Genomic DNA, 22,804 nt, shown 5'->3' on the forward strand with positions numbered 1-22,804 from the left:
ATATTGCGGTCAAAACACGGGGGGGGGGCCTTTTGGGCGCATTTCCATATGTATGTTCCATATGTACCAAGCACCAGAATGCGATTTTTACCCAATAGAAGCCTTTGAGCTTCTTACCACACTGGATCCCTCCAGCAGCTCCCATGATGATGCCAGAGGGACTTGTGGGTCATAAATCTGGAAGTCTCTGTATCGCACAGGACAGCAATTACCGGGAGAGCTGTCCATTGCAATTTCAAACGCATTTCTTACTCAATAAGTGTCGGAATGTATATCATCACAGATGCAATGCTTAGTACTGTACATCCCACTGTCTCAGCAAGGCTTAGTACATCCCACTGTACAGACCACTGTCTCAGCAAGGCTTAGTACATCCCACTGCCTCAGCAAAACAGTATTGCAATACGGTTCGCTATCACTTTACTGCCGGGTTCGGGCTCAGCCGTGACACTAGGCATGTGCGCCCGTCAGGGGAGAAAGCTAACGGAACATTTCCAGTAGCTAAAAGTTCTGACAGGTGCCCGCACTGAGGGCTCGATTCAGACCCGCTCGCTAGATGCGTACGCTCGTTCTTAGAGTATGCAAATCAAGCTAAGTGACGGCAAGGCAGGCAGTCGCACGGCAAGGCAAAAGCACGTCCACTATGTCTTGGCGTGCGGTCGCATTGTGTATGCAGATGCCCACCAGCCTGTCTTTTTAAGATGCCCACTTGCGCACGTCATCTCCAGGAAGTGTAAGCAACCATCGGTACATCGAGCACCATCGGATGCATACGCAGCGCTTGATGTTGACCATACCCTACTGCTAACACTTCAGTGTCAAATTCAACCAGGTGCCGTATACAATGACGCTGCCTGGTAATTATGCACGCCTCCGAAACGGCGTTAAGACGCTTAGGCACGCCTTCGTTTGCACCTCCACTCCCCCGTTTCTAGTGGCCTGCCCCTGTTACCACCCACAAATGGCTTCTCCTGTGACTCATTCAGCTGGGCTGTCTATGCTGGGCGAGCGTACGCTTCCCTACCGCTCGGACTAGTTCGCGCACTGCGATGCTTACTCGTGCGCAGAATGCGAAAATCATCCACCTACGAGCGAACGCTTCTTAGCGCCCGGGTCTGAATCGGGCCCTTAGGCTGCTTGTGTGGACTGCATATAAAACAGAACCAAAAAATAAAGGAATAAAAATGCATCTAAACAGACGGCAGAGATATAACCCTATTCCTACAGCCGCTAGAGCGATGTTTAGCATAGCGCTGAGTCGACTTTGTACCATATTAAGCTGCTGAATTCTCCTATCTTTTAATTCAAAGAGTTTATTTTTATTCAGGGAGTTGAAGTATTTTAGTGTCCCACCGGGGAAGTAGCTGCCCGGGCTGGATGAGTCTCCTGGAACACTGTGTAACTGAACTGTCTCTTTGTTTCTGCTTCGTCAGACGCCAGGAAAATCTTCCAGAAGGTTCATATAAATGTCCACTTCGGAATAGTTCTGGCCTCATTACGTCATTTGCTTCTCAAAAGTATTTTTTCTTTATTATAAATAGGAAAGAGTTTTTTTTTCCTCTGTCAGAGCGACTGTGATTTTTCCCTCGGGGGCAACATTCAAACTTGTTAAACCAAATAACTTATTCACCTTTTCACAAGTTAAGTTTTTTAACCCTATCCAGGTTGGTGGGAATAGCTTCTCTACACGCGCACGGGCAGAATGACTTGGATAGATAGCAGTGCTCTACCACATAAATAAATATAGATTTATTTGATTTTGTTGCTTGTTGGATCTTTTAGGCATTTTTCTAACGCTGTGAGGGTGTGATGTACTAAGCATCGCATCCGCAATGTGGTACATCCCGCCTCTTATTGGGTACATACCGCGGTTGATTACCGCGGTATGCACCTAGAAATGCGATTAAAATCGTAGAGGACAGCTCTTCCGATGCGAGCTGTCCTTTGCGTTGCCCCCAGGTTTAACACCCACAAGTCCCTCTGGCGTCCTTCTGCGCATGCGAAGGCCGTGCGCCGTGGGGGGGAGATAGGAGGGATCAGATTGGATCTCTCTCAGGGGGAGCATCAAATAATCCCATAGGCTTCTATTGGGTAATGCCACCTGAAGATGGCGTTACCCACTGGGATGAAGCACAGAACATATGGCGCTCAGAACATATGGGGAATGCAGTAAAACTGCCCACAACAGCATTTTGGAGGGTTTTATCGCATTTTACTGTTTAGTACATCCCGCCCTGAATCTTTATGCAAATACCGCGACTGATTCTCAGACAACTGCGTCTTTGGATGCAGTATCTGACTGCGACACACGAGCACCTGGCTAACCACTCCCTTTACCTCCCTATAATGCCCGATGAATTTGCATCTCTCTGCGCGGAATTCCGGTCTGCATCTTAGCACGGTAACCATCAGGAGGCATCCGCAGTATGACTCGCACTCAAGCGCAGACTGAACACATTGTAGGCTTGCATGCAGTATCGACATTGCGCGCGCCTCTGAATCAGGCCCTTAGGCTAGAACGCTTTGAAGGGTCTGCCCCCATAGGCGGCATGCTTGTCCCGATTCCTGGAGGTCTCGCTCATCATGGTGTTTGCCATGACACCGCTGGTGCGCAGGGGAAATTCAAAAGCGATTTGGATGAAGGGGAAGGGAGTGAGGTTTGGGAGGATCTAGCACTTCTGAGGCACATTGCACTTTATGAGGCACATTGCACTTTACAATATGGCATTACTAAGCTGGCAAAACGGCGTGACCACGTACCCTTTGGCGGTGACGTGCACTATTTGTTCTGCTAGGGAGGAAGCCCGGAGTTAAAAGGTATGCAGATGGCTGGCAAAAACATTCAGTAGGCAGACAGTCTAAATTCTGTACCACACGAACAATAGCGATAACCTACCAGTATGTTTTTGTATTCACGATGTTCGGGATTTTGCGCAATTGCCGGACCCGTACTGCGCATGTGCCGTATGGGTCTGTGGTGCTGCTCGCAGTTCGGCAGCAGACTGTCAGTGATTGGCAGTCTGCTGCCATTTCAGGGTGGCGACCGGCTCCATTTCCCAAATCGAAGGTGTGCTGCCGCCATTGTGGGGGAGGGGTGACGAGGCCAGGATCTCCATCAGTTCACGGGCCTCCTTTTACCATCTGTGTCGGCTGGCTTGCGTGACCCCATGGGTCACTTAGCCGGCTGATGGTCTCGCAGATTATCTCATGTTTGCGACTCGGATCAGTAACGCATGCATGACCATATTGGAGCTATCGCGGCTGCTACCATGCAAGCTCCACACAGGTTGTGGTTGGAAGAGAATCCAGCGTTATGCGACAGCAATGTTACCCACCATGCAGCTATGCTGCTAAACATCTTCATTTAATTTGCTCATCTCCAGTATGTGGAACAGCAATGACAACTGAAACACTGTGTTGATCAGACACAATTATTTTTGCTGAACAGTTTGAGGATCGGCTTTGGGGGAGTTTGCTGTGAAGAAGTGAAGCTGGAGCCTGTCTGGATGCTAATCTGAGAAAGCCCATCCAAACTAATGTGCAGCCAACACTGTGCAGAACCTCCTGTGAGATGAGCTTTCAGCACAAGCCACGGCCCCCTTCACTCCTGTTGACCCCTGTCTTTTTTCCGTACAGGCAGCCTGCTGTCCAATGGAAGCGCCAAGGAGTGAGTTGAGCAGCAGCAGCAGACACGTGTAGGGCATCAGGGGACCCACCTGGGTGCATGAATGCTGCACACCAGATATATTCTTTCATACCACAGGGAGGTCGCATCCTTACTCACATCCATAATACTTTGCAAGTCGGCGCAACCATCTGTAACATCGAGTACCATCGGCGCCTCCCACACATTGCGCAAGGTCTGACCTTACTCAGGAATTGCTGACCTCATCGCACGCAGGGAAAGCCCAAGCTGCGCAGGGCATCACAGTGGCTAATTTATGCACGCCCCTGTAACGGCGTTTAAACGCACTGGCATGCCTGCGTTTTGCTGACCACCCCCTCGTCACCACCCCCAAACGCTCACTTCCTGTCAATCACTCTGTGATGGGTCTGCGTAGTCGCAGTCCGACCTCAGTGGAGACTTCGCGCACGGGCACTGCGATGCATGCGCAGTACACAACAATCGCCCAATTGCGTGGGTAATCGCAGTTGGAATCAGTAATGAATCAGGCCCTACAGTATGTTGTAATATTGCCGTATATTTCAGGTAGTGAGGAATAGGGGTCACACATTTATACAACACAAAAGAAGGGTCGGTCAAGGAACAAATCAGAAAGAGACTGATGTACGTACATTTCTTGTACTGTCTCTGTGCTTAATGCAGTGGCATCAAATTATGCCAGCCCTTTATACTGTAGGCAGCAAGGTATGCAATCGGGCAGCCGGCGGATCTGATCCCGACATGGGTCTAAAGACAGGCATCGATATGCCGACGCCTGTCATTAGACATACGCCGGGAGCCCGACGCCCGGCATTCCGACCGAAGGGATGCCGGGTGCCGGGCGCGGACAGCCGCTGGGGGGGAGGAGGGTTAGGTTTAGGGTTCCCGGAGGGGACTTAGTGTTTAGGCACCCCCCCGGGAGGTTAGGTTTAGGCTAGGGGAAGGGGGGGTTAGCGTTATGCCCAACAAGATCATATATACAGCCATGGCCAAAAGTTTTGAGAATGACACAAGTATTGGTTTTAACAAAGTTTGCTGCTTCAGTGTTATTAGACCTTTTGTCAGATGTTACTATGGTATACTGAAGTACCATTACAAGCATTTCATAAGTGTCAGAGGCTTTTATTGACAATTACATTAAGTTTATGCAGAGAGTCAATATTTGCAGTGTTGACCCTTCTTTTTCAAGCCCTCTGCAATTCGCCCTGGCATGCTGTCAATCAACTTCTGGGCCACATACTGACTGATGGCCGCCCATACTTGCCTAATCAATGCTTGGAGTTTGTCAGAATGTGTGAGTTTTTGTTTGTCCACCCACCTCTTGAGGATGGGATTAAGATCTGGGGAGTTTCCTGGCCATGGATCCAAAATTTTCAATGCTTTGTTCCCCAAGCCACTTAGTTATCACTTTTCCCTTATGGCACGGTGCTCCATCATGCTGGAAAAGGCATTGTGTGTCACCAAACTGTTCTTGGATGGTTGGGAGAAGTTGCTCTTGGAGGATGGTTTGGTACCATTCTTTATTCATGGCAGTGTTCTTAGGCAAAATTGTGAATGAGCCCACTCCCTTGGCTGAGAAGCAACCCCACACATGAATGGTCTCAGGATGCTTTACTGTTGGCATGACACAGGACTGATGGTAGCGCTCACGTTTCCTTCTCCTGACAAGTGTTTTTCCAGATACCCCAAACAATCTGAACGGGGATTCATCAGAGAAAATAACTTTACCCCAGTCCTAAGCAGTCCAATCCCTGTACCTTTTACAGAATATCAGTCTGTCCCTGATGTTTTTCCTGGAGAGAAGTGGCTTCTTTGCTGCCCTTGGTGACACCAGGCCATCCTCCAAAAGTCACACCTGCCTGCTGCCATTCCTGAGCAAGCTCTGGACTGGTGGTGCCCTTATCCCGCAGCTGAATCAACTTTAGGAGACCGTCCTGGCGCTTGCTGGACGTTCGTGGGCACTATGAAGCCTTCTCAACTGCTGAACCTCTCTCCTTGCAGTTCTTGATGATCCGATAAATGGTTGATTTAGGTGCAATCTTACTAGCAGCAATATCCTTGTCTGTGAAGCCCTTTTTGTGCAAAGCAATGATGACTGCACATGTTTCCTTGCAGGTAACCATGGTTAACAGAGGAAGAACAATGATTTAAAGCTCCACCCTCCTTTTAAAGCTTCCAGTCTGTTATTCTAACTCAGTCAGCATGACAGAGTGATCTCCAGCCTTGTCCTCATCAACATTCTCACCTGTGTTAACAAGAGAATCACTGACATGATGTCAGCTGGTCCTTTTGTGGCAGGGCTGAAATGCAATGGAAATGTTGTTTGTGGGATTAAGGGCCCGATTCAGGCCCGCTCACTAGGATGCGTTCGCACGCAGCCTACCGATGTTTGCATTCTGCACATGCGTACGCATCGCAGTGCGCGTGCCAGTCTATGCGAACACAAAGCACTCGCTTGCTGCGCATAGCCACCTCGCTAGAATGAGTGACAGGAGAAGCCGTTTGTGGGAGGTGACGGGTTGGTCAAATTAAATGGGGGAATGGGGGTGCGAACGCAGGCGTGCCTGAGCGTCTTAACGCCGTTTCAGAGGTGTGTATAATTGAGACGCAGCATCATAGTACACGTCACATGGTTGTTTTACACACTGAAGCACTCGCAGTGCTTGCGGTAGGGTATGGTCAACCACAAGTGCTGCGTTCGCTCCGATGGTATTTGATGTTACCGATGGTTGCATACTCATCCTGGAGATGACGTACATAAGTGGGCGTCTTTAGACAGGCTGGTGGGCGTCTGCATACACAGAGCGATCGCACACCAAGACATAGTGGGCGCGCTAATGGCTTGCCGTGCGATCGCAGATTTGGATACTTCCACTGTGTGCAAGCGCATCTAGCGAGCGGGTCTGAATCGAGCTCTAAGTTCATTGTCATGGCAAAGAGGGACTTTGTAATTAATTGCAATTCATCTGATCACTCTTCATGACATTCTGGAGTATAAGCAAATTGCATCATAAAAAGCAAACTTTGTGAAAACCAAAATGTTTGCCCATGGCTGTACAGTACCATTGAAAATTGCAGTGTGACAAAAGAATCAATAATAAAATCCATTAGGATAGCTGTGCTCCTCCATTCCTCGTCTGTGTCTGCTCCGCCTCCAGTGCTCTCCTCTGACCTAATGATCTGCAGTGCTGTGCTCCTCCATTCCTCGTCTGTGTCTGCTCCACCTCCAGTGCTCTCCTCTGACCTAATGATCTGCAGTGCTGTGCTCCTCCATTCCTCGTCTGTGTCTGCTCCGCCTCCAGTGCTCTCCTCTGACCTAACGATCTGCAGTGCTGTGCTCCTCCATTTCTCGTCTGTGTCTGCTCCGCCTGCAGTGCTCTCCTCTGACCTAACGATCTGCAGTGCTGTGCTCCTCCATTCCTCGTCTGTGTCTGCTCCGCCTACAGTGCTCTCCTCTGACCTAATGATCTGCAGTGCTGTGCTCCTCCATTCCTCGTCTGTGTCTGCTCCGCCTGCAGTGCTCTCCTCTGACCTAACGATCTGCAGTGCTGTGCTCCTCCATTCCTCATCTGTGTCTGCTCCGCCTCCAGTGCTCTCCTCTGACCTAACGATCTGCAGTGCTGTGCTCCTCCATTCCTCGTCTGTGTCTGCTCCGCCTCCAGTGGTCTCCTCTGACCTAACGATCTGCAGTGCTGTGCTCCTCCATTCCTCGTCTGTGTCTGCTCCGCCTGCAGTGCTCTCCTCTGACCTAATGATCTGCAGTGCTGTGCTCCTCCATTCCTCATCTGTGTCTGCTCCGCCTGCAGTGCTCTCCTCTGACCTAACGATCTGCAGTGCTGTGCTCCTCCATTCCTCATCTGTGTCTGATCCGCCTCCAGTGCTCTCCTCTGACCTAACGATCTGCAGTGCTGTGCTCCTCCATTCCTCATCTGTGTCTGCTCCGTCTCCAGTGCTCTCCTCTGACCTAACGATCTGCAGTGCTGTGCTCCTCCATTCCTCGTCTGTGTCTGCTCCACCTCCAGTGCTCTCCTCTGACCTAACGATCTGCAGTGCTGTGCTCCTCCATTCCTCGTCTATGTCTGCTCCGCCTGCAGTGCTCTCCTCTAATCTAACGATCTGCAGTGCTGTGCTCCTCCATTTCTCATCTGTGTCTGCTCCGCCTGCAGTGCTCTCCTCTGACCTAACGATCTGCAGTGCTGTGCTCCTCCATTCCTCGTCTGTGTCTGCTCCGCCTACAGTGCTCTCCTCTGACCTAACGATCTGCAGTGCTGTGCTCCTCCATTCCTCATCTGTGTCTGCTCCGCCTGCAGTGCTCTCCTCTGACCTAACGATCTGCAGTGCTGTGCTCCTCCATTCCTCGTCTGTGTCTGCTCCGCCTCCAGTGCTCTCCTCTGACCTAACGATCTGCAGTGCTGTGCTCCTCCATTCCTCGTCTGTGTCTGCTCCGCCTCCAGTGCTCTCCTCTGACCTAACGATCTGCAGTGCTGTGCTCCTCCATTCCTCGTCTGTGTCTGCTTCCGCCTCCAGTGCTCTCCTCTGACCTAACGATCTGCAGTGCTGTGCTCCTCCATTCCTCGTCTGTGTCTGCTCCACCTCCAGTGCTCTCCTCTGACCTAACGATCTGCAGTTCTGTGCTCCTCCATTTCTCGTCTGTGTCTGCTCCGCCTGCAGTGCTCTCCTCTGACCTAACGATCTGCAGTGCTGTGCTCCTCCATTCCTCGTCTGTGTCTGCTCCGCCTCCAGTGCTCTCCTCTGACCTAACGATCTGCAGTGCTGTGCTCCTCCATTCCTCATCTGTGTCTGCTCCGCCTGCAGTGCTCTCCTCTGACCTAACGATCTGCAGTGCTGTGCTCCTCCATTCCTCGTTTGTGTCTGCTCCGCCTCCAATGCTCTCCTCTGACCTAACGATCTGCAGTGCTGTGCTCCTCCATTCCTCGTCTGTGTCTGCTCCGCCTGCAGTGCTCTCCTCTGACCTAACGATCTGCAGTGCTGTGCTCCTCCATTCCTCGTCTGTGTCTGCTCCGCCTACAGTGCTCTCCTCTGACCTAATGATCTGCAGTGCTGTGCTCCTCCATTCCTCATCTGTGTCTGCTCCGCCTGCAGTGCTCTCCTCTGACCTAACGATCTGCAGTGCTGTGCTCCTCCATTCCTCATCTGTGTCTGCTCCGTCTCCAGTGCTCTCCTCTGACCTAACGATCTGCAGTGCTGTGCTCCTCCATTCCTCATCTGTGTCTGCTCCGTCTCCAGTGCTCTCCTCTGACCTAACGATCTGCAGTGCTGTGCTCCTCCATTCCTCGTCTGTGTCTGCTCCGCCTCCAGTGCTCTCCTCTGACCTAACGATCTGCAGTGCTGTGCTCCTCCATTCCTCGTCTGTGTCTGCTCCGCCTGCAGTGCTCTCCTCTGACCTAACGATCTGCAGTGCTGTGCTCCTCCATTTCTCGTCTGTGTCTGCTCCGCCTGCAGTGCTCTCCTCTGACCTAACGATCTGCAGTGCTGTGCTCCTCCATTCCTCGTCTGTGTCTGCTCCGCCTACAGTGCTCTCCTCTGACCTAACGATCTGCAGTGCTGTGCTCCTCCATTCCTCATCTGTGTCTGCTCCGCCTGCAGTGCTCTCCTCTGACCTAACGATCTGCAGTGCTGTGCTCCTCCATTCCTCATCTGTGTCTGCTCCGCCTGCAGTGCTCTCCTCTGACCTAACGATCTGCAGTACTGTGCTCCTCCATTCCTCATCTGTGTCTGCTCCGCCTCCAGTGCTCTCCTCTGACCTAACGATCTGCAGTGCTGTGCTCCTCCATTTCTCGTCTGTGTCTGCTCCGCCTCCAGAGCTCTCCTCTGACCTAACGATCTGCAGTGCTGTGCTCCTCCATTCCTCGTCTGTGTCTGCTCCGCCTCCAGTGCTCTCCTCTGACCTAACGATCTGCAGTGCTGTGCTCCTCCATTCCTCGTCTGTGTCTGCTCCGCCTGCAGTGCTCTCCTCTGACCTAACGATCTGCAGTGCTGCGCTCCTCCATTTCTCATCTGTGTCTGCTCCGCCTGCAGTGCTCTCCTCTGACCTAACGATCTGCAGTGCTGTGCTCCTCCATTCCTCATCTGTGTCTGCTCCGCCTCCAGTGCTCTCCTCTGACCTAACGATCTGCAGTGCTGTGCTCCTCCATTCCTCATCTGTGTCTGCTCGGCCTCCAGTGCTCCGCCTGCAGTGCTCTCCTCTGACCTAACGATCTGCAGTGCTGCGCTCCTCCATTTCTCATCTGTGTCTGCTCCCCCTGCAGTGCTCTCCTCTGACCTAACGATCTGCAGTGCTGTGCTCCTCCATTCCTCGTCTGTGTCTGCTCCGCCTACAGTGCTCTCCTCTGACCTAACGATCTGCAGTGCTGTGCTCCTCCATTCCTCATCTGTGTCTGCTCCGCCTGCAGTGCTCTCCTCTGACCTAACGATCTGCAGTGCTGTGCTCCTCCATTCCTCATCTGTGTCTGCTCCGCCTCCAGTGCTCTCCTCTGACCTAACGATCTGCAGTGCTGTGCTCCTCCATTCCTCGTCTGTGTCTGCTCCGCCTGCAGTGCTCTCCTCTGACCTAACGATCTGCAGTGCTGTGCTCCTCCATTTATCATCTGTGTCTGCTCCGCCTCCAGTGCTCTCCTCTGACCTAACGATCTGCAGTGCTGTGCTCCTCCATTCCTCGTCTGTGTCTGCTCCGCCTCCAGTGCTCTCCTCTGACCTAACGATCTGCAGTGCTGTGCTCCTCCATTCCTCGTCTGTGTCTGCTCCGCCTCCAGTGCTCTCCTCTGACCTAACGATCTGCAGTGCTGTGCTCCTCCATTTCTCATCTGTGTCTGCTCCGCCTGCAGTGCTCTCCTCTGACCTAACGATCTGCAGTGCTGTGCTCCTCCATTCCTCGTCTGTGTCTGCTCCACCTCCAGTGGTCTCCTCTGACCTAACGATCTGCAGTGCTGTGCTCCTCCATTCCTCGTCTGTGTCTGCTCCGCCTCCAGTGCTCTCCTCTGACCTAACGATCTTCAGTGCTGTGCTCCTCCATTCCTCGTCTGTGACTGCTCCGCCTGCAGTGCTCTCCTCTGACCTAACGATCTGCAGTGCTGTGCTCCTCCATTCCTCGTCTGTGTCTGCTCCGCCTACAGTGCTCTCCTCTGACCTAACGATCTGCAGTGCTGTGCTCCTCCATTCCTCATCTGTGTCTGCTCCGCCTGCAGTGCTCTCCTCTGACCTAACGATCTGCAGTGCTGTGCTCCTCCATTCCTCATCTGTGCCTGCTCCGCCTCCAGTGCTCTCCTCTGACCTAACGATCTGCAGTGCTGTGCTCCTCCATTCCTCGTCTGTGTCTGCTCCGCCTGCAGTGCTCTCCTCTGACCTAACGATCTGCAGTGCTGTGCTCCTCCATTTCTCATCTGTGTCTGCTCCGCCTCCAGTGCTCTCCTCTGACCTAACGATCTGCAGTGCTGTGCTCCTCCATTCCTCGTCTGTGTCTGCTCCGCCTTCCAGTGCTCTCCTCTGACCTAACGATCTGCAGTGCTGTGCTCCTCCATTCCTCGTCTGTGTCTGCTCCGCCTCCAGTGCTCTCCTCTGACCTAACGATCTGCAGTGCTGTGCTCCTCCATTCCTCGTCTGTGTCTGCTCCGCCTCCAGTGCTCTCCTCTGACCTAACGATCTGCAGTGCTGTGCTCCTCCATTTCTCATCTGTGTCTGCTCCGCCTGCAGTGCTCTCCTCTGACCTAACGATCTGCAGTGCTGTGCTCCTCCATTCCTCGTCTGTGTCTGCTCCGCCTGCAGTGCTCTCCTCTGACCTAACGATCTGCAGTGCTGCGCTCCTCCATTTCTCATCTGTGTCTGCTCCGCCTGCAGTGCTCTCCTCTGACCTAACGATCTGCAGTGCTGTGCTCCTCCATTCCTCGTCTGTGTCTGCTCCGCCTACAGTGCTCTCCTCTGACCTAACGATCTGCAGTGCTGTGCTCCTCCATTCCTCATCTGTGTCTGCTCCGCCTGCAGTGCTCTCCTCTGACCTAACGATCTGCAGTGCTGTGCTCCTCCATTCCTCATCTGTGTCTGCTCCGCCTCCAGTGCTCTCCTCTGACCTAACGATCTGCAGTGCTGTGCTCCTCCATTCCTCATCTGTGTCTGCTCCGCCTGCAGTGCTCTCCTCTGACTTAACGATCTGCAGTGCTGTGCTCCTCCATTTATCATCTGTGTCTGCTCCGCCTCCAGTGCTCTCCTCTGACCTAACGATCTGCAGTGCTGTGCTCCTCCATTCCTCGTCTGTGTCTGCTCCGCCTCCAGTGCTCTCCTCTGACCTAACGATCTGCAGTGCTGTGCTCCTCCATTCCTCGTCTGTGTCTGCTCCGCCTCCAGTGCTCTCCTCTGACCTAACGATCTGCAGTGCTGTGCTCCTCCATTTCTCATCTGTGTCTGCTCCGCCTGCAGTGCTCTCCTCTGACCTAACGATCTGCAGTGCTGTGCTCCTCCATTCCTCGTCTGTGTCTGCTCCACCTCCAGTGGTCTCCTCTGACCTAACGATCTGCAGTGCTGTGCTCCTCCATTCCTCGTCTGTGTCTGCTCCGCCTCCAGTGCTCTCCTCTGACCTAACGATCTTCAGTGCTGTGCTCCTCCATTCCTCGTCTGTGTCTGCTCCACCTGCAGTGCTCTCCTCTGACCTAACGATCTGCAGTGCTGTGTTTCAGCAGCCGTCTCCTCCAGTCCAGACTTGTAGTGGCAGCTTCGCATCGTGATTACATCACGTCCGCGATGCTGCCAGGAAGTGGTACCGCTGGCCAATGGGGGCTTGAGGTCCGAGCGCTGCACCATCCTGGTGACCATCCCTGTATGAGGGGGACCTGACGGCCGCCCTACCAGTAATTTGGCCCTGCCAACACCATGTAAAAGAAGGAGGCTTCTGAGAGATATTGTTCTTTTTTTGTTAGGTGGACTCTCCGGCGCCCTCCAGAGGCCACCTAAAGTAGCACCGGCCCTGTCCATAGCAACTTATGGGCATATCTGAGAGTGCGTGCCAGCGGCTTCCAAGTGATCACTACCAGTGGCCAATGAGAAGCCGGCAGCTGCACTCACATAACTTCCCTCTTATATGCTCAGCAGCAAATAACACTCTGTGCACTTTGGGATGTTCTGCTGCAGGCATTTAGTAAGGTTAACAGGTGGCAAACAGAAGTCAAATGAAAAACATCTTTATTGCCATAAACTTCTCTTATTTGTATTCAGGTTATTCTCAGCACAGCTTTTTATTTATTATATAAATGTATTTATGTGTGATGACCGTCATTACTTTTGCTTCATCTGGCTTCTTTAGAATTAAGTGGGTTGTTGGCTTTTGGCTCATCCATCTTCAGTTTATCCTGTACCCAACCCCCATCTAGAGTGTCGACCTCTCCAGGCTGCAAAAAGTAAAAATATAAAGTAAGCACTGACTTACCTGCAGCGCATCCATTGGCTGGATCCGCTGGGATCAGGGCTGTAGCAGGGCGATAATGCGCCCTGGGCTGGCCCCGCCCCTGAACATGTGATGTCATGACATCACAATGAGGGCGCGGGGTCGCCGGGATCAAGGAGAAGCTGAGCACAGAGCGTCCTAAGCTGGGATGCTTGATAAGTCTACCATTAAATGAAATGAGGTGAGTGGTTGTTGATGTCCTACCACAAGATGCCAGTCATTTCAGCAGCCATTATTCTTGGTGCACTGTGGTCCCACTGGGTAATAGTTGGCTGAAAATAAGGACCAATCAAAATGCAGCAATCTCTCGGATATCACGGAGTCTGCAGCTATTGAGTGGCCACATACTTACCGCCTACACAGCCACATACAAGTAACCGGCAGTAATAACTCCCGCGTCTATGAGAGAGAGCAGTTTTAAGCCAGAAATAATCAAAATCTTGCCACATCTGTTCTGTTTACCTGCTACCACATAATTCCAAGTCACTTTGCTGTTTTGTAATAAAAGTACATGAAGTTCCCAGGGAACAAAATGTCCAAATAGGTTTACAAAATGAAAACCTGGTAGACCAAAGTCCACAGAGCCCACAGAACATCGTAACCTGAGTATTACAGTCCCCGACAACTTCTGTATTACTTCTGTGTGCTTATTGGAGTTGTTACCACCATTCGGAAGAAGCGCCGTCAAATACAAAAATATGCATGTAAAAATTAATATAACACCTTTGCATATAGATACATTTAATTACTTACACACATAGCGGTATATTTACTAAAGTGACGGGTTTTTAGAAGTGGAGATGCTGCCCACAGCAAAAAATTAGATTCTACTAATTATTTATCTAGCACCCTCTAGAAGATACCAGCTAGCATCTGATTGGTCGCTAAGGGCAACATCTCTACTTCTAAAAACCCACAGTTAATATAAAACACATAGTAAATATACCCTATATAGGGTCTAATACAGAGCTAGATGCAATTCGAACATAGACGCATTGCGTGCACGGAAATAAATGTATTTATACGCCTGTATACAGAGTTGTTCGCGCATTTGCCCCTCCTGTGTGTATGCTTGCTTTGATACTCATCATCATCATCATCATCAGGGAGCCCTGCAGCAGCCTGAACTTGGTGCAAATGACAGGTCTGGAAACAGGCGCATCTACGCTTCTGCCCAGCTCAGCATCGCCCGCAGTTGCGCCTACACACCCTCAGTCAGCCTTGCCTACGTTAGAACGCACCGTTACAGTCCAGTTACACCTCCTCAGTCACAAGTGGTGATGTGACTGATATGCGCATGGCGCTGCGTCACCCATGCTTGCGCGCGCTGGGTCCTGGGGCATGCTCATTGCAAACAGATGCAAATGGGTGGACGTGTAACACTGCATAAGCCCCATAAAGAGGTTACTTGCTATTCAGCGGACAACCTGACACTGGGTCAGCAGGGGCAGCTGCCAGCCAGCACAGCAGGAGGTGACCCGGGATATGCAAATGCATACACCCTGGGCACCTCTGATTGGCTGCTGGCTCAGAAGGGGACGGAGATAACAAGGAGAAGGCAGGAAGACTGCTGTCTTCACTGCTCTTCTCCCCTAACAGCACTGCTAACCCAATCCTGAGATGGCGAAAGCAATGCTAACTCAATCCTGAAATGGCGAAGGCTCTGCTAACCCAATCCTGATATAGCGAAGGCACTGCTAACCCAATCCTGAGATGGCGAAGGCTCTGCTAACCCAATCCTGAGATGGCGAAGGCACTGCTAACCCAATCCTGAGATGGCGAAGGCTCTGCTAACCCAATCCTGAGATGGCGAAGGCACTGCTAACCCAATCCTGAGATGGCGAAGGCACTGCTAACCCAATCCTGAGATAGCAAAGGCAGTGCTAACCCAATCCTGAGATGGCGAAGGCACTGCTAACCCAATCCTGAGATGGCGAAGACTCTGCTAACCCAATCCTGAGATGGCGAAGGCTCTGCTAACCCAATCCTGAGATGGCGAAGGCAGTGCTAACCCAATCCTGAGATAGCGAAGGCACTGCTAACCCAATCCTGAGATGGCGAAGGCACTGCTAACCCAATCCTGAGATGGCGAAGGCACTGCTAACCCAATCCTGAGATGGCGAAGGCACTGCTAACCCAATCCTGAGATGGCGAAGGCAGTGCTAACCCAATCCTGAGATGGCGAAGGCTCTGCTAACCCAATCCTGAGATGGCGAAGGCACTGCTAACCCAATCCTGAGATGGCGAAGGTACTGCTAACCCAATCCTGAGATGGCGAAGGCAGTGCTAACCCAATCCTGAGATGGCGAAGGCTCTGCTAACCCAATCCTGAGATAGCAAAGGCAGTGCTAACCCAATCCTGAGAGGGCGAAGGCTCTGCAAACCCAATCCTGAGATGGCGAAGGCACTGCTAACCCAATCCTGAGATGGCGAAGGCAGTGCTAGCCCAATCCTGAGATGGCGAAGGCTCTGCTAACCCAATCCTGAGATGGCGAAGGCAGTGCTAACCCAATCCTGAGATGGCGAAGGCTCTGCTAACCCAATCCTGAGATGGCAAAGGCTCTGCTAACCCAATCCTGAGATGGCGAAGGCACTGCTAACCCAATCCTGAGATGGCGAAGGCTCTGCTAACCCAATCCTGAGATAGCAAAGGCAGTGCTAACCCAATCCTGAGATGGCGAAGGCTCTGCTAACCCAATCCTGAGATGGCAAAGGCTCTGCTAACCCAATCCTGAGATGGCGAAGACACTGCTAACCCAATCCTGAGATGGCGAAGGCTCTGCTAACCCAATCCTGAGATGGCGAAGGCTCTGCTAACCCAATCCTGATATAGCGAAGGCACTGCTAACCCAATCCTGAGATGGCGAAGGCTCTGCTAACCCAATCCTGAGATGGCAAAGGCACTGCTAAGCAGAGGAACGGAACAAATTTATGGTGATGCGATACGCACAGGAGCAGGTGCCTCGCTGGAGAAGTAATAAGCTTCTCTGGCGGGATCCTCCTCTATGAATAGCTTGAAGCAGGGAAGTGCCCTGTTTTCAGCTAAAAAGGACACTTCACTGCTTCATGAATAGAGCCCTATGCATGCTAGGCAGGCTGCATATGCACCTTTTAGTACTTACGAGCGAATCTGAGTTGTGCACATCTTGGTCATTTATCACTTGGAGCTGGGCGAGCAATACTGGGTGGCAAGGCAGTGTCTGCATGTAGAATAAATTTGCCGGGAGCAGGTGTACAGAGTTGCGTCCTATTCTGAGCTGTGCGCATGTTAGAGATCCGTCTGATCTCCCGCCCTAAGGATCGGGCTGGTGATTGTGATGACGGTTACTCTCACAAGTAGAGGGGCTGGGGGCAATGTGGTCGCGTAGAAAACCGGCGAATGTTCGCTTGGGACTTACAAGCGCAGTAAGAAGACGCATACCTCCCAACTTTATTGATCCGGTGATCGGGACTTATTTGCGAGCTGAAGTTTCGCGTGTCCAAAAAGGGGGTGTGGCCTCGTGAGACACAATGTACCCTTGTTTCTGTCACACTGGGTGCATGCCCAGCACTCCGGGAGCTGCTGTCCTGCCTCCAGTCCCTCTCTCATCTGAACAGACGCCACGCGCATGCGCACAGCATCTATACGCCAACTGCTCTGCTAATCTGCTAATCATGGGGCCTCCCAACCTCCCCTCCCACCATGGGACACTGCGCGAAAAGTGGGACTGTCCTGCCAAAATGGGACAGTTGGGAGGTATGCAGACGGAATTGCAACTGCATTACATGAGACTAAAGAATCAGGGCTTGATTCAGAGCCGGACGCTCTGAACGAGCGCCCGCTCTGAATCAGGGTGTTTTTGTTTTTTTTTGTGCGTCCTCCTGGACGCTCGCATAGCTGTGGGTTACCACCCACAGCTTATGCGAGCATCCATGATGATGGTCGCGATGGTCAAAGACCATCGCAACCATCGGGCTTGCGACGAGACCCTTGCGGTAGGGTCTCGTTGCTGCAAGCCCTGGAGTGCTTTTGGCTCTATCAGAGCCAAAATCACTCCCACTGACATCACTAGTGATGTCAGTGGGGCCGGACCCAGATGGTAGGCGTTCCCATGGGAACGCCTCCGTCTGGCAGCCATGCCCCCGGCACGCCCACCAAAGGGGGCGTGCTGTCACTCACCATCGACAGCACGCCCCCTTTGGTGCGAGACCCATAACGATGACTTGGCCGTCGCTATGCAGGTCTCTCGCATGCGCACGACGGAGCTCCCTCCGTCGTACGCATGCGCACTAGGTCACCATCGACCCGCTTGCGAGCGCTCAGCGCTCGCGAGCGGGTCTGAATCATGCCCTCAGGCCCTTAGTAACAATTTATAGGTATTAGTATATAAAAATGTACAGATGTTAGCGTATCAGCAGGTACTTTGGAAACATGGACAGATGTAAGTGGTTATTTGGTATACATAAAATATGCAAACATTAGGCGGCTTTAAGAAGGAATTGAGTAAAAAAGGGCTGTGAAAAGGAAACGCTCATCTTCAATCATAGTATAAAGGAGGATGAAAGGATGTGTAGGGTAGTAAATTTGCACCAATATCAATATATTGAGCTGTCAATTAGATCAAAGCTCTCTTGCACTAAGCAGAATTCCAGAAAAGGGTTTGTAATCCCCATTCACAGAAATGCAGATAATGCTACCCAAGGTACTGTATGATTTGTGTTACCACTCCTCCACCGAGCAGAGCATAAAGTTACCGGCGGGAGCTTGAAATCTGCTCTGCAAATGTGTTGGTTAGTTGCGGTCTTGTGTGGTGGGGAGGTTACTTATTAAAGTTGGCAATCTGCACTGGGAATCCCTTTCCATTCACCAGAATGTTGCCAGTGCCTAACACGTCATCAGAGGAACCTTCCAAATGTTAGAGCTGTACATTTTGTTCTACTGCGGAAGTCAGTGATCTGAGCTATTTCCAATCAAACCGAATTTCTGAATTCATCAGAAAAGGAAATTACAGAACAGAAATGATCACAGATAACATCATAGGACTGTGAGTAGAATTCAATACCAATTGCTGCGAATGCAATAGCGATTACGCACGCAGTTTCACTGCGCTAGTATGCTAATCCATTGCAATCGCTATGCCACCGCAGCACAACATAAGGACGCCCACCTTACCTTACACACATCCGTAATGTTTAGCAATACTGCAAAACCATCGGTAAAAATCGAGTAGCCTCACGCACACTTGCTGAAGCTCTGACCTTACTCAGGAATTGCTAACCTCGTCGCATGCTACAAGGCTTCAAGCTGCGTAAGGCATTGCAGTGGGTAATTTATGCACGCCAATGCAATGGCGTTCAAGCGCAACGGGCACGCCTGCGTTTCGCCGACCACCCCCTGTCCCCACCCACAAACGGCACTTCCTGTCAATCGCTCTGCGATGGATCTGCGATCGCAGTGGCTGGTTCGCGCCCTGCGACGCATACACAGTACGCAACAATCAGCCGATTGTGTGCGTATTGGCGGTTGCGAGACCAATCCTGTCTTTTCAAACCTTATGAAATGGATAAGTTGGGACGGGATGTTCAGAATCCCAACGCTGGCAACCCGACTGGGTTACACTTGTGAGACCTGCCGGTAATTAGGTTAACCCTACCTGTACCTTTCCCGCAGCCTAAGCCTTACCCCCTTCCACAGCCTAAACCTAACCCTCCCCCCTGCAGCCCAACCCTAACCCTCCAGCTAAGCCCAATACTTGCCATAGGGATGCCGGTGGTCAGGATGCTGTTGCCGGGACTCTGACTGGTGTCGGGAGTCCGGCGCCGGCATTCTCAGCACCGGCATCCCAACAGCCGGGATCATAACTACATCCCAAATAGACTGTGTCTTTCTAAACCATATGGGATTCCTGCCACTGAAGGGTGTGCAATAGCTGTGTGGGCTGTAGGTAAGTGGGGCTTTGCAATGATGCTCCTCCGCATGCTGAAAACAGCACAGGGGGGGCTCTTTTAAGCATTTTTGGCCCGATTCATGTGCAGTTAAACCCCATTTCCCACGTATGCGCAGGAGAGTGGGGGCGATAGGATGGTGGACCCCCATTGCTGGACCTTCCCCCAAACACAGTAGCCAATGACTCCCTGTATTACTGCGGAAAAGAAGGAGTCTTGTCCTGATAATGAGGTAGGTTCGGGATGGGAGGGTTAACACAGTAATGCCCCTTTTTTTTAGACATATAGCATTTACAACATTCAAAATCATAGTTGAAGATTATGGAAAACCCAAGGCTGCGTGGCAATATGTATCGTAATTGGCCATGTGACTCGGCAGAAGCGTACCTGGCTGGAGAGAGCATCCTTATGGTAGGTTGTGAGCCAATCATGTTACATTAGGGCTTAAGCCAATCAAGGTAAAGGTGCAATGCAGTAGAGGGGGCTTCCACCTCATTTAAGTGTAGCTTGCGAGGTGACCTGGAACCTTTGCTGACCTCGTTGTGAGGTAACTATGTCATCCATTATTACTCTACAGGAACCGGACGTTACATTGATACTAATTAAAAGCAACTCAGCAGTTATAAAATGATTGGCTGTCCTGCTATTTCATCCCACCTGTCTTCCTCTATACCAAAAGTAGGCAAGCTGATGCTGGCCTGCCATAGTAAAACTACAAGTCACAGCATGCTTATCAAAAGGTTTTTCACAACAAAAACTATTCTTTACACACAAATGAGACTGGCATTAGTTTCAAGTCATGCCCAGCAATGACAGGTGACTACTGGCCTTTCAACTTTCTTCTACATAATCACCTTGATATCAATTTGTGCTGAGTGTTCTGCTTCTCATACCCATGCAGTGCTACAGCAAAGGGTCAGAGGGCATGGTATGGCATGTCTGTGTATATACTGGCATACATGGCAGGACAGTATTTAACTAAATGCACCTGAGAACAGCATCTTTAACCTAGTGCAAACAAATGCCAGTCTATGCCAGGTGTTACCCATCAGTTCAGCAAACTGCTAGAGGCAGTGCGTGGCATTTCTAAAAATATGGCTGGCATATCCTACACTGTTGGCACATTTTATCTGTAGTGCCCATTGGCGCGCGCGCACACACACACACACACACACACACACACACACACACACACACACACACACACACACAGCATGTGACACACACACACACACACACACACACACACAGCATGTGACACACACACACACACACACACACACACACACACACACACACACACACACACACACACCATGTGACACAAGGTGAGACAAGGGGACCCTCTGTACCTGCTTCCTGAGAGCCTCGAAGGCTGCGCTGATGGTGTGCACCCTGGATCTCTCCCTGGCATTGGCCAGTAGTCTCCTGGTCTGCTGGATGGCTTTGATCTCTGATGAGCCGCCTGCAGTCTCCCCCATGCGTCTCCTGGGCGATGCACAGGGGTCTGTCACTTGTGAGACTGACAAGTAGGAGGTCTCTGGGGGTAGCTGGCACAGTACAGTTCTCTGCTCCCCCCCATAGGGCAGTAACCCCTTCTTCCCCTGCAGGCTGCCACTCCTCAGGTCCAGGGCATCCTCAGCAGCCCCCCTGTCCATCAGCCCAGCTCCCGGAGCCTGGTCCTGCTCAGTCCCCTTCCCCCCTTCCTCCACTTTCAGGTCCACTGTGAAACTTTGCTGGATGCCCTCCCTGCTCTTCCTCTTCCTGATGCCAACAGCAGGGATGCCCTGGATGCAGTGGCCCTTCCAGTGGGGCCCCTCCAGCACCTGAGGACTCCTCATGTCCAGTGTGCAGCTGTGCAATGGTCAGAGTGTCAGTGCTGCTGCTGCTGCCTGTCCCTCCTGCAGCTGAGCATTGCTGCTGAGTGCACACTGAGCCCCATCTGTGTTTGTTTAGCCTCAGCTTACACAGAAGCCCCTGTTAGTGAGATCAGTCAGCCAGCCGCCGGCAGCAGGGAGACTACTCCTGTCCTGCCGCACACACAGCCAAGTCTCCTCCAGCGGCCGCCGCCGGTGCCACACAGAGCAGGAGCAGCCTTTATCCTCCTCACCCCCCTGCTCCCCAAACAGCTGCACCGCCTGTCTGCTGCCCTCCGAATAAGCTGCTGCTGCCTCCTCCGGGGCTGAGGAATCCCAGGATAAGAAAAGGAGAGATGAAAAGGACACATGATATCACTGTGCCTGAGGAGCCCACCCCTTATCTATATATACACCCATATACATATATATATATATATACACCTATATACACACACATGATATCACTGTGCCTGAGGAGCCCACCCCTTATCTATATATACACCCATATACATATATATATATACACCTATATACACACACATGATATCACTGTGCCTGAGGAGCCCACCCCTTATCTATATATACACCCATATACATATATATATATATATATATATACACCTATATACACACATATACCTATATACACACACATGATATCACTGTGCCTGAGGAGCTCACCCTTTATCTATATATACACCCATATACATATATATATATATATACACACCTATATACACACATATACCTATATACACACACATGATATCACTGTGCCTGAGGAGCCCACCCCTTATCTATAAATACACCCATATATATATATATATATATATACACCTATATACATATATATTATATACCTGTATACACATACATACACACATGATATCACTGTGCCTGAGGAGCCCACCCCTTATCTATAAATACACCCATATACATATATATTATATACCTGTATACACATACATACACACATGATATCACTGTGCCTGAGGAGCCCACCCCTTATCTATAAATACACCTATATACATATATATTATATACCTGTATACACATACATACACACATGATATCACTGTGCCTGAGGAGCCCACCCCTTATCTATAAATACACCCATATACATATATATTATATACCTGTATACACATACATACACACATGATATCACTGTGCCTGAGGAGCCCACCCCTTATCTATAAATACACCCATACAGGGCCGTAGCGAAGGTAGTGCGGCCGGTGCCAACGGACAGGGCACCACAGGGCAGGGGGCGCTGTGTGGGCCTGTCATATTTCTGTTTATTATCATTCTCACTTGTTCCTGTTATTTCATCCCCAGCATCTTCTGGCCTCCCCTATCTCTTCCCTGGCCCTTCCCCATGAGGCCATTCCCCTTTTTTGGGTGCATTATGTCCCTTTGAAAAATGAGGGGGCGCCAATGCTCTTTCTGGCACAGGGCACCAAAAGTCTAGCTACGGCTCTGCACCCACATACATATATACACCCGTATATACCTATATACACACACATGATATCACCGTGCCTGAGAAGTCCACCACTTATCTGCCAGACATCTATATCTATATATACACACATATACATGTATATACCCATATACACACATGATATCACCGTGCCTGAGAAGTCCACCACTTATCTGCCAGACATCTATATCTATATATACACACATATACATGTATATACCCATATACACACATAATATCACTGTGTCTGAGGAGCCCACCCCTTATCTGCCAGACAGGTATATCTATATATACACCCATATATACACATTATATCAATATTTGGCCATTCACATCAGTACCTGCTCCAGTAGAGCTTACAATCTATATTCCCTACCACATGCACACCATCTGCCATACATGTGTTTATATACATATATACA

General features: G+C 50.9%; 1 protein-coding gene across 2 annotated transcripts in view; it reads right to left on the reverse strand.

Moving 5' to 3' along the window:
• Positions 1–21,212, reverse strand: part of ATOH8 (atonal bHLH transcription factor 8) — a 56,197-nt gene extending 34,985 nt beyond the window's left edge. For both annotated transcript variants that reach the window (XM_088454288.1, XM_088454287.1), the window contains exon 1: positions 20,393–21,212. In XM_088454288.1, the coding sequence (XP_088310414.1) occupies positions 20,393–20,881 (489 nt within the window). In that variant the 5' untranslated portion in view covers positions 20,882–21,212. The remainder of the gene's footprint in view (positions 1–20,392) is intronic.
• Between the last annotated feature and the right edge of the window lie 1,592 nt (positions 21,213–22,804).

The sequence above is a fragment of the Taudactylus pleione genome, unplaced genomic scaffold (assembly GCF_031769625.1).
Source record: "Taudactylus pleione unplaced genomic scaffold, aTauple2 ptg000611l, whole genome shotgun sequence".
Classification (NCBI taxonomy): Eukaryota; Metazoa; Chordata; class Amphibia; order Anura; family Myobatrachidae; genus Taudactylus; species Taudactylus pleione.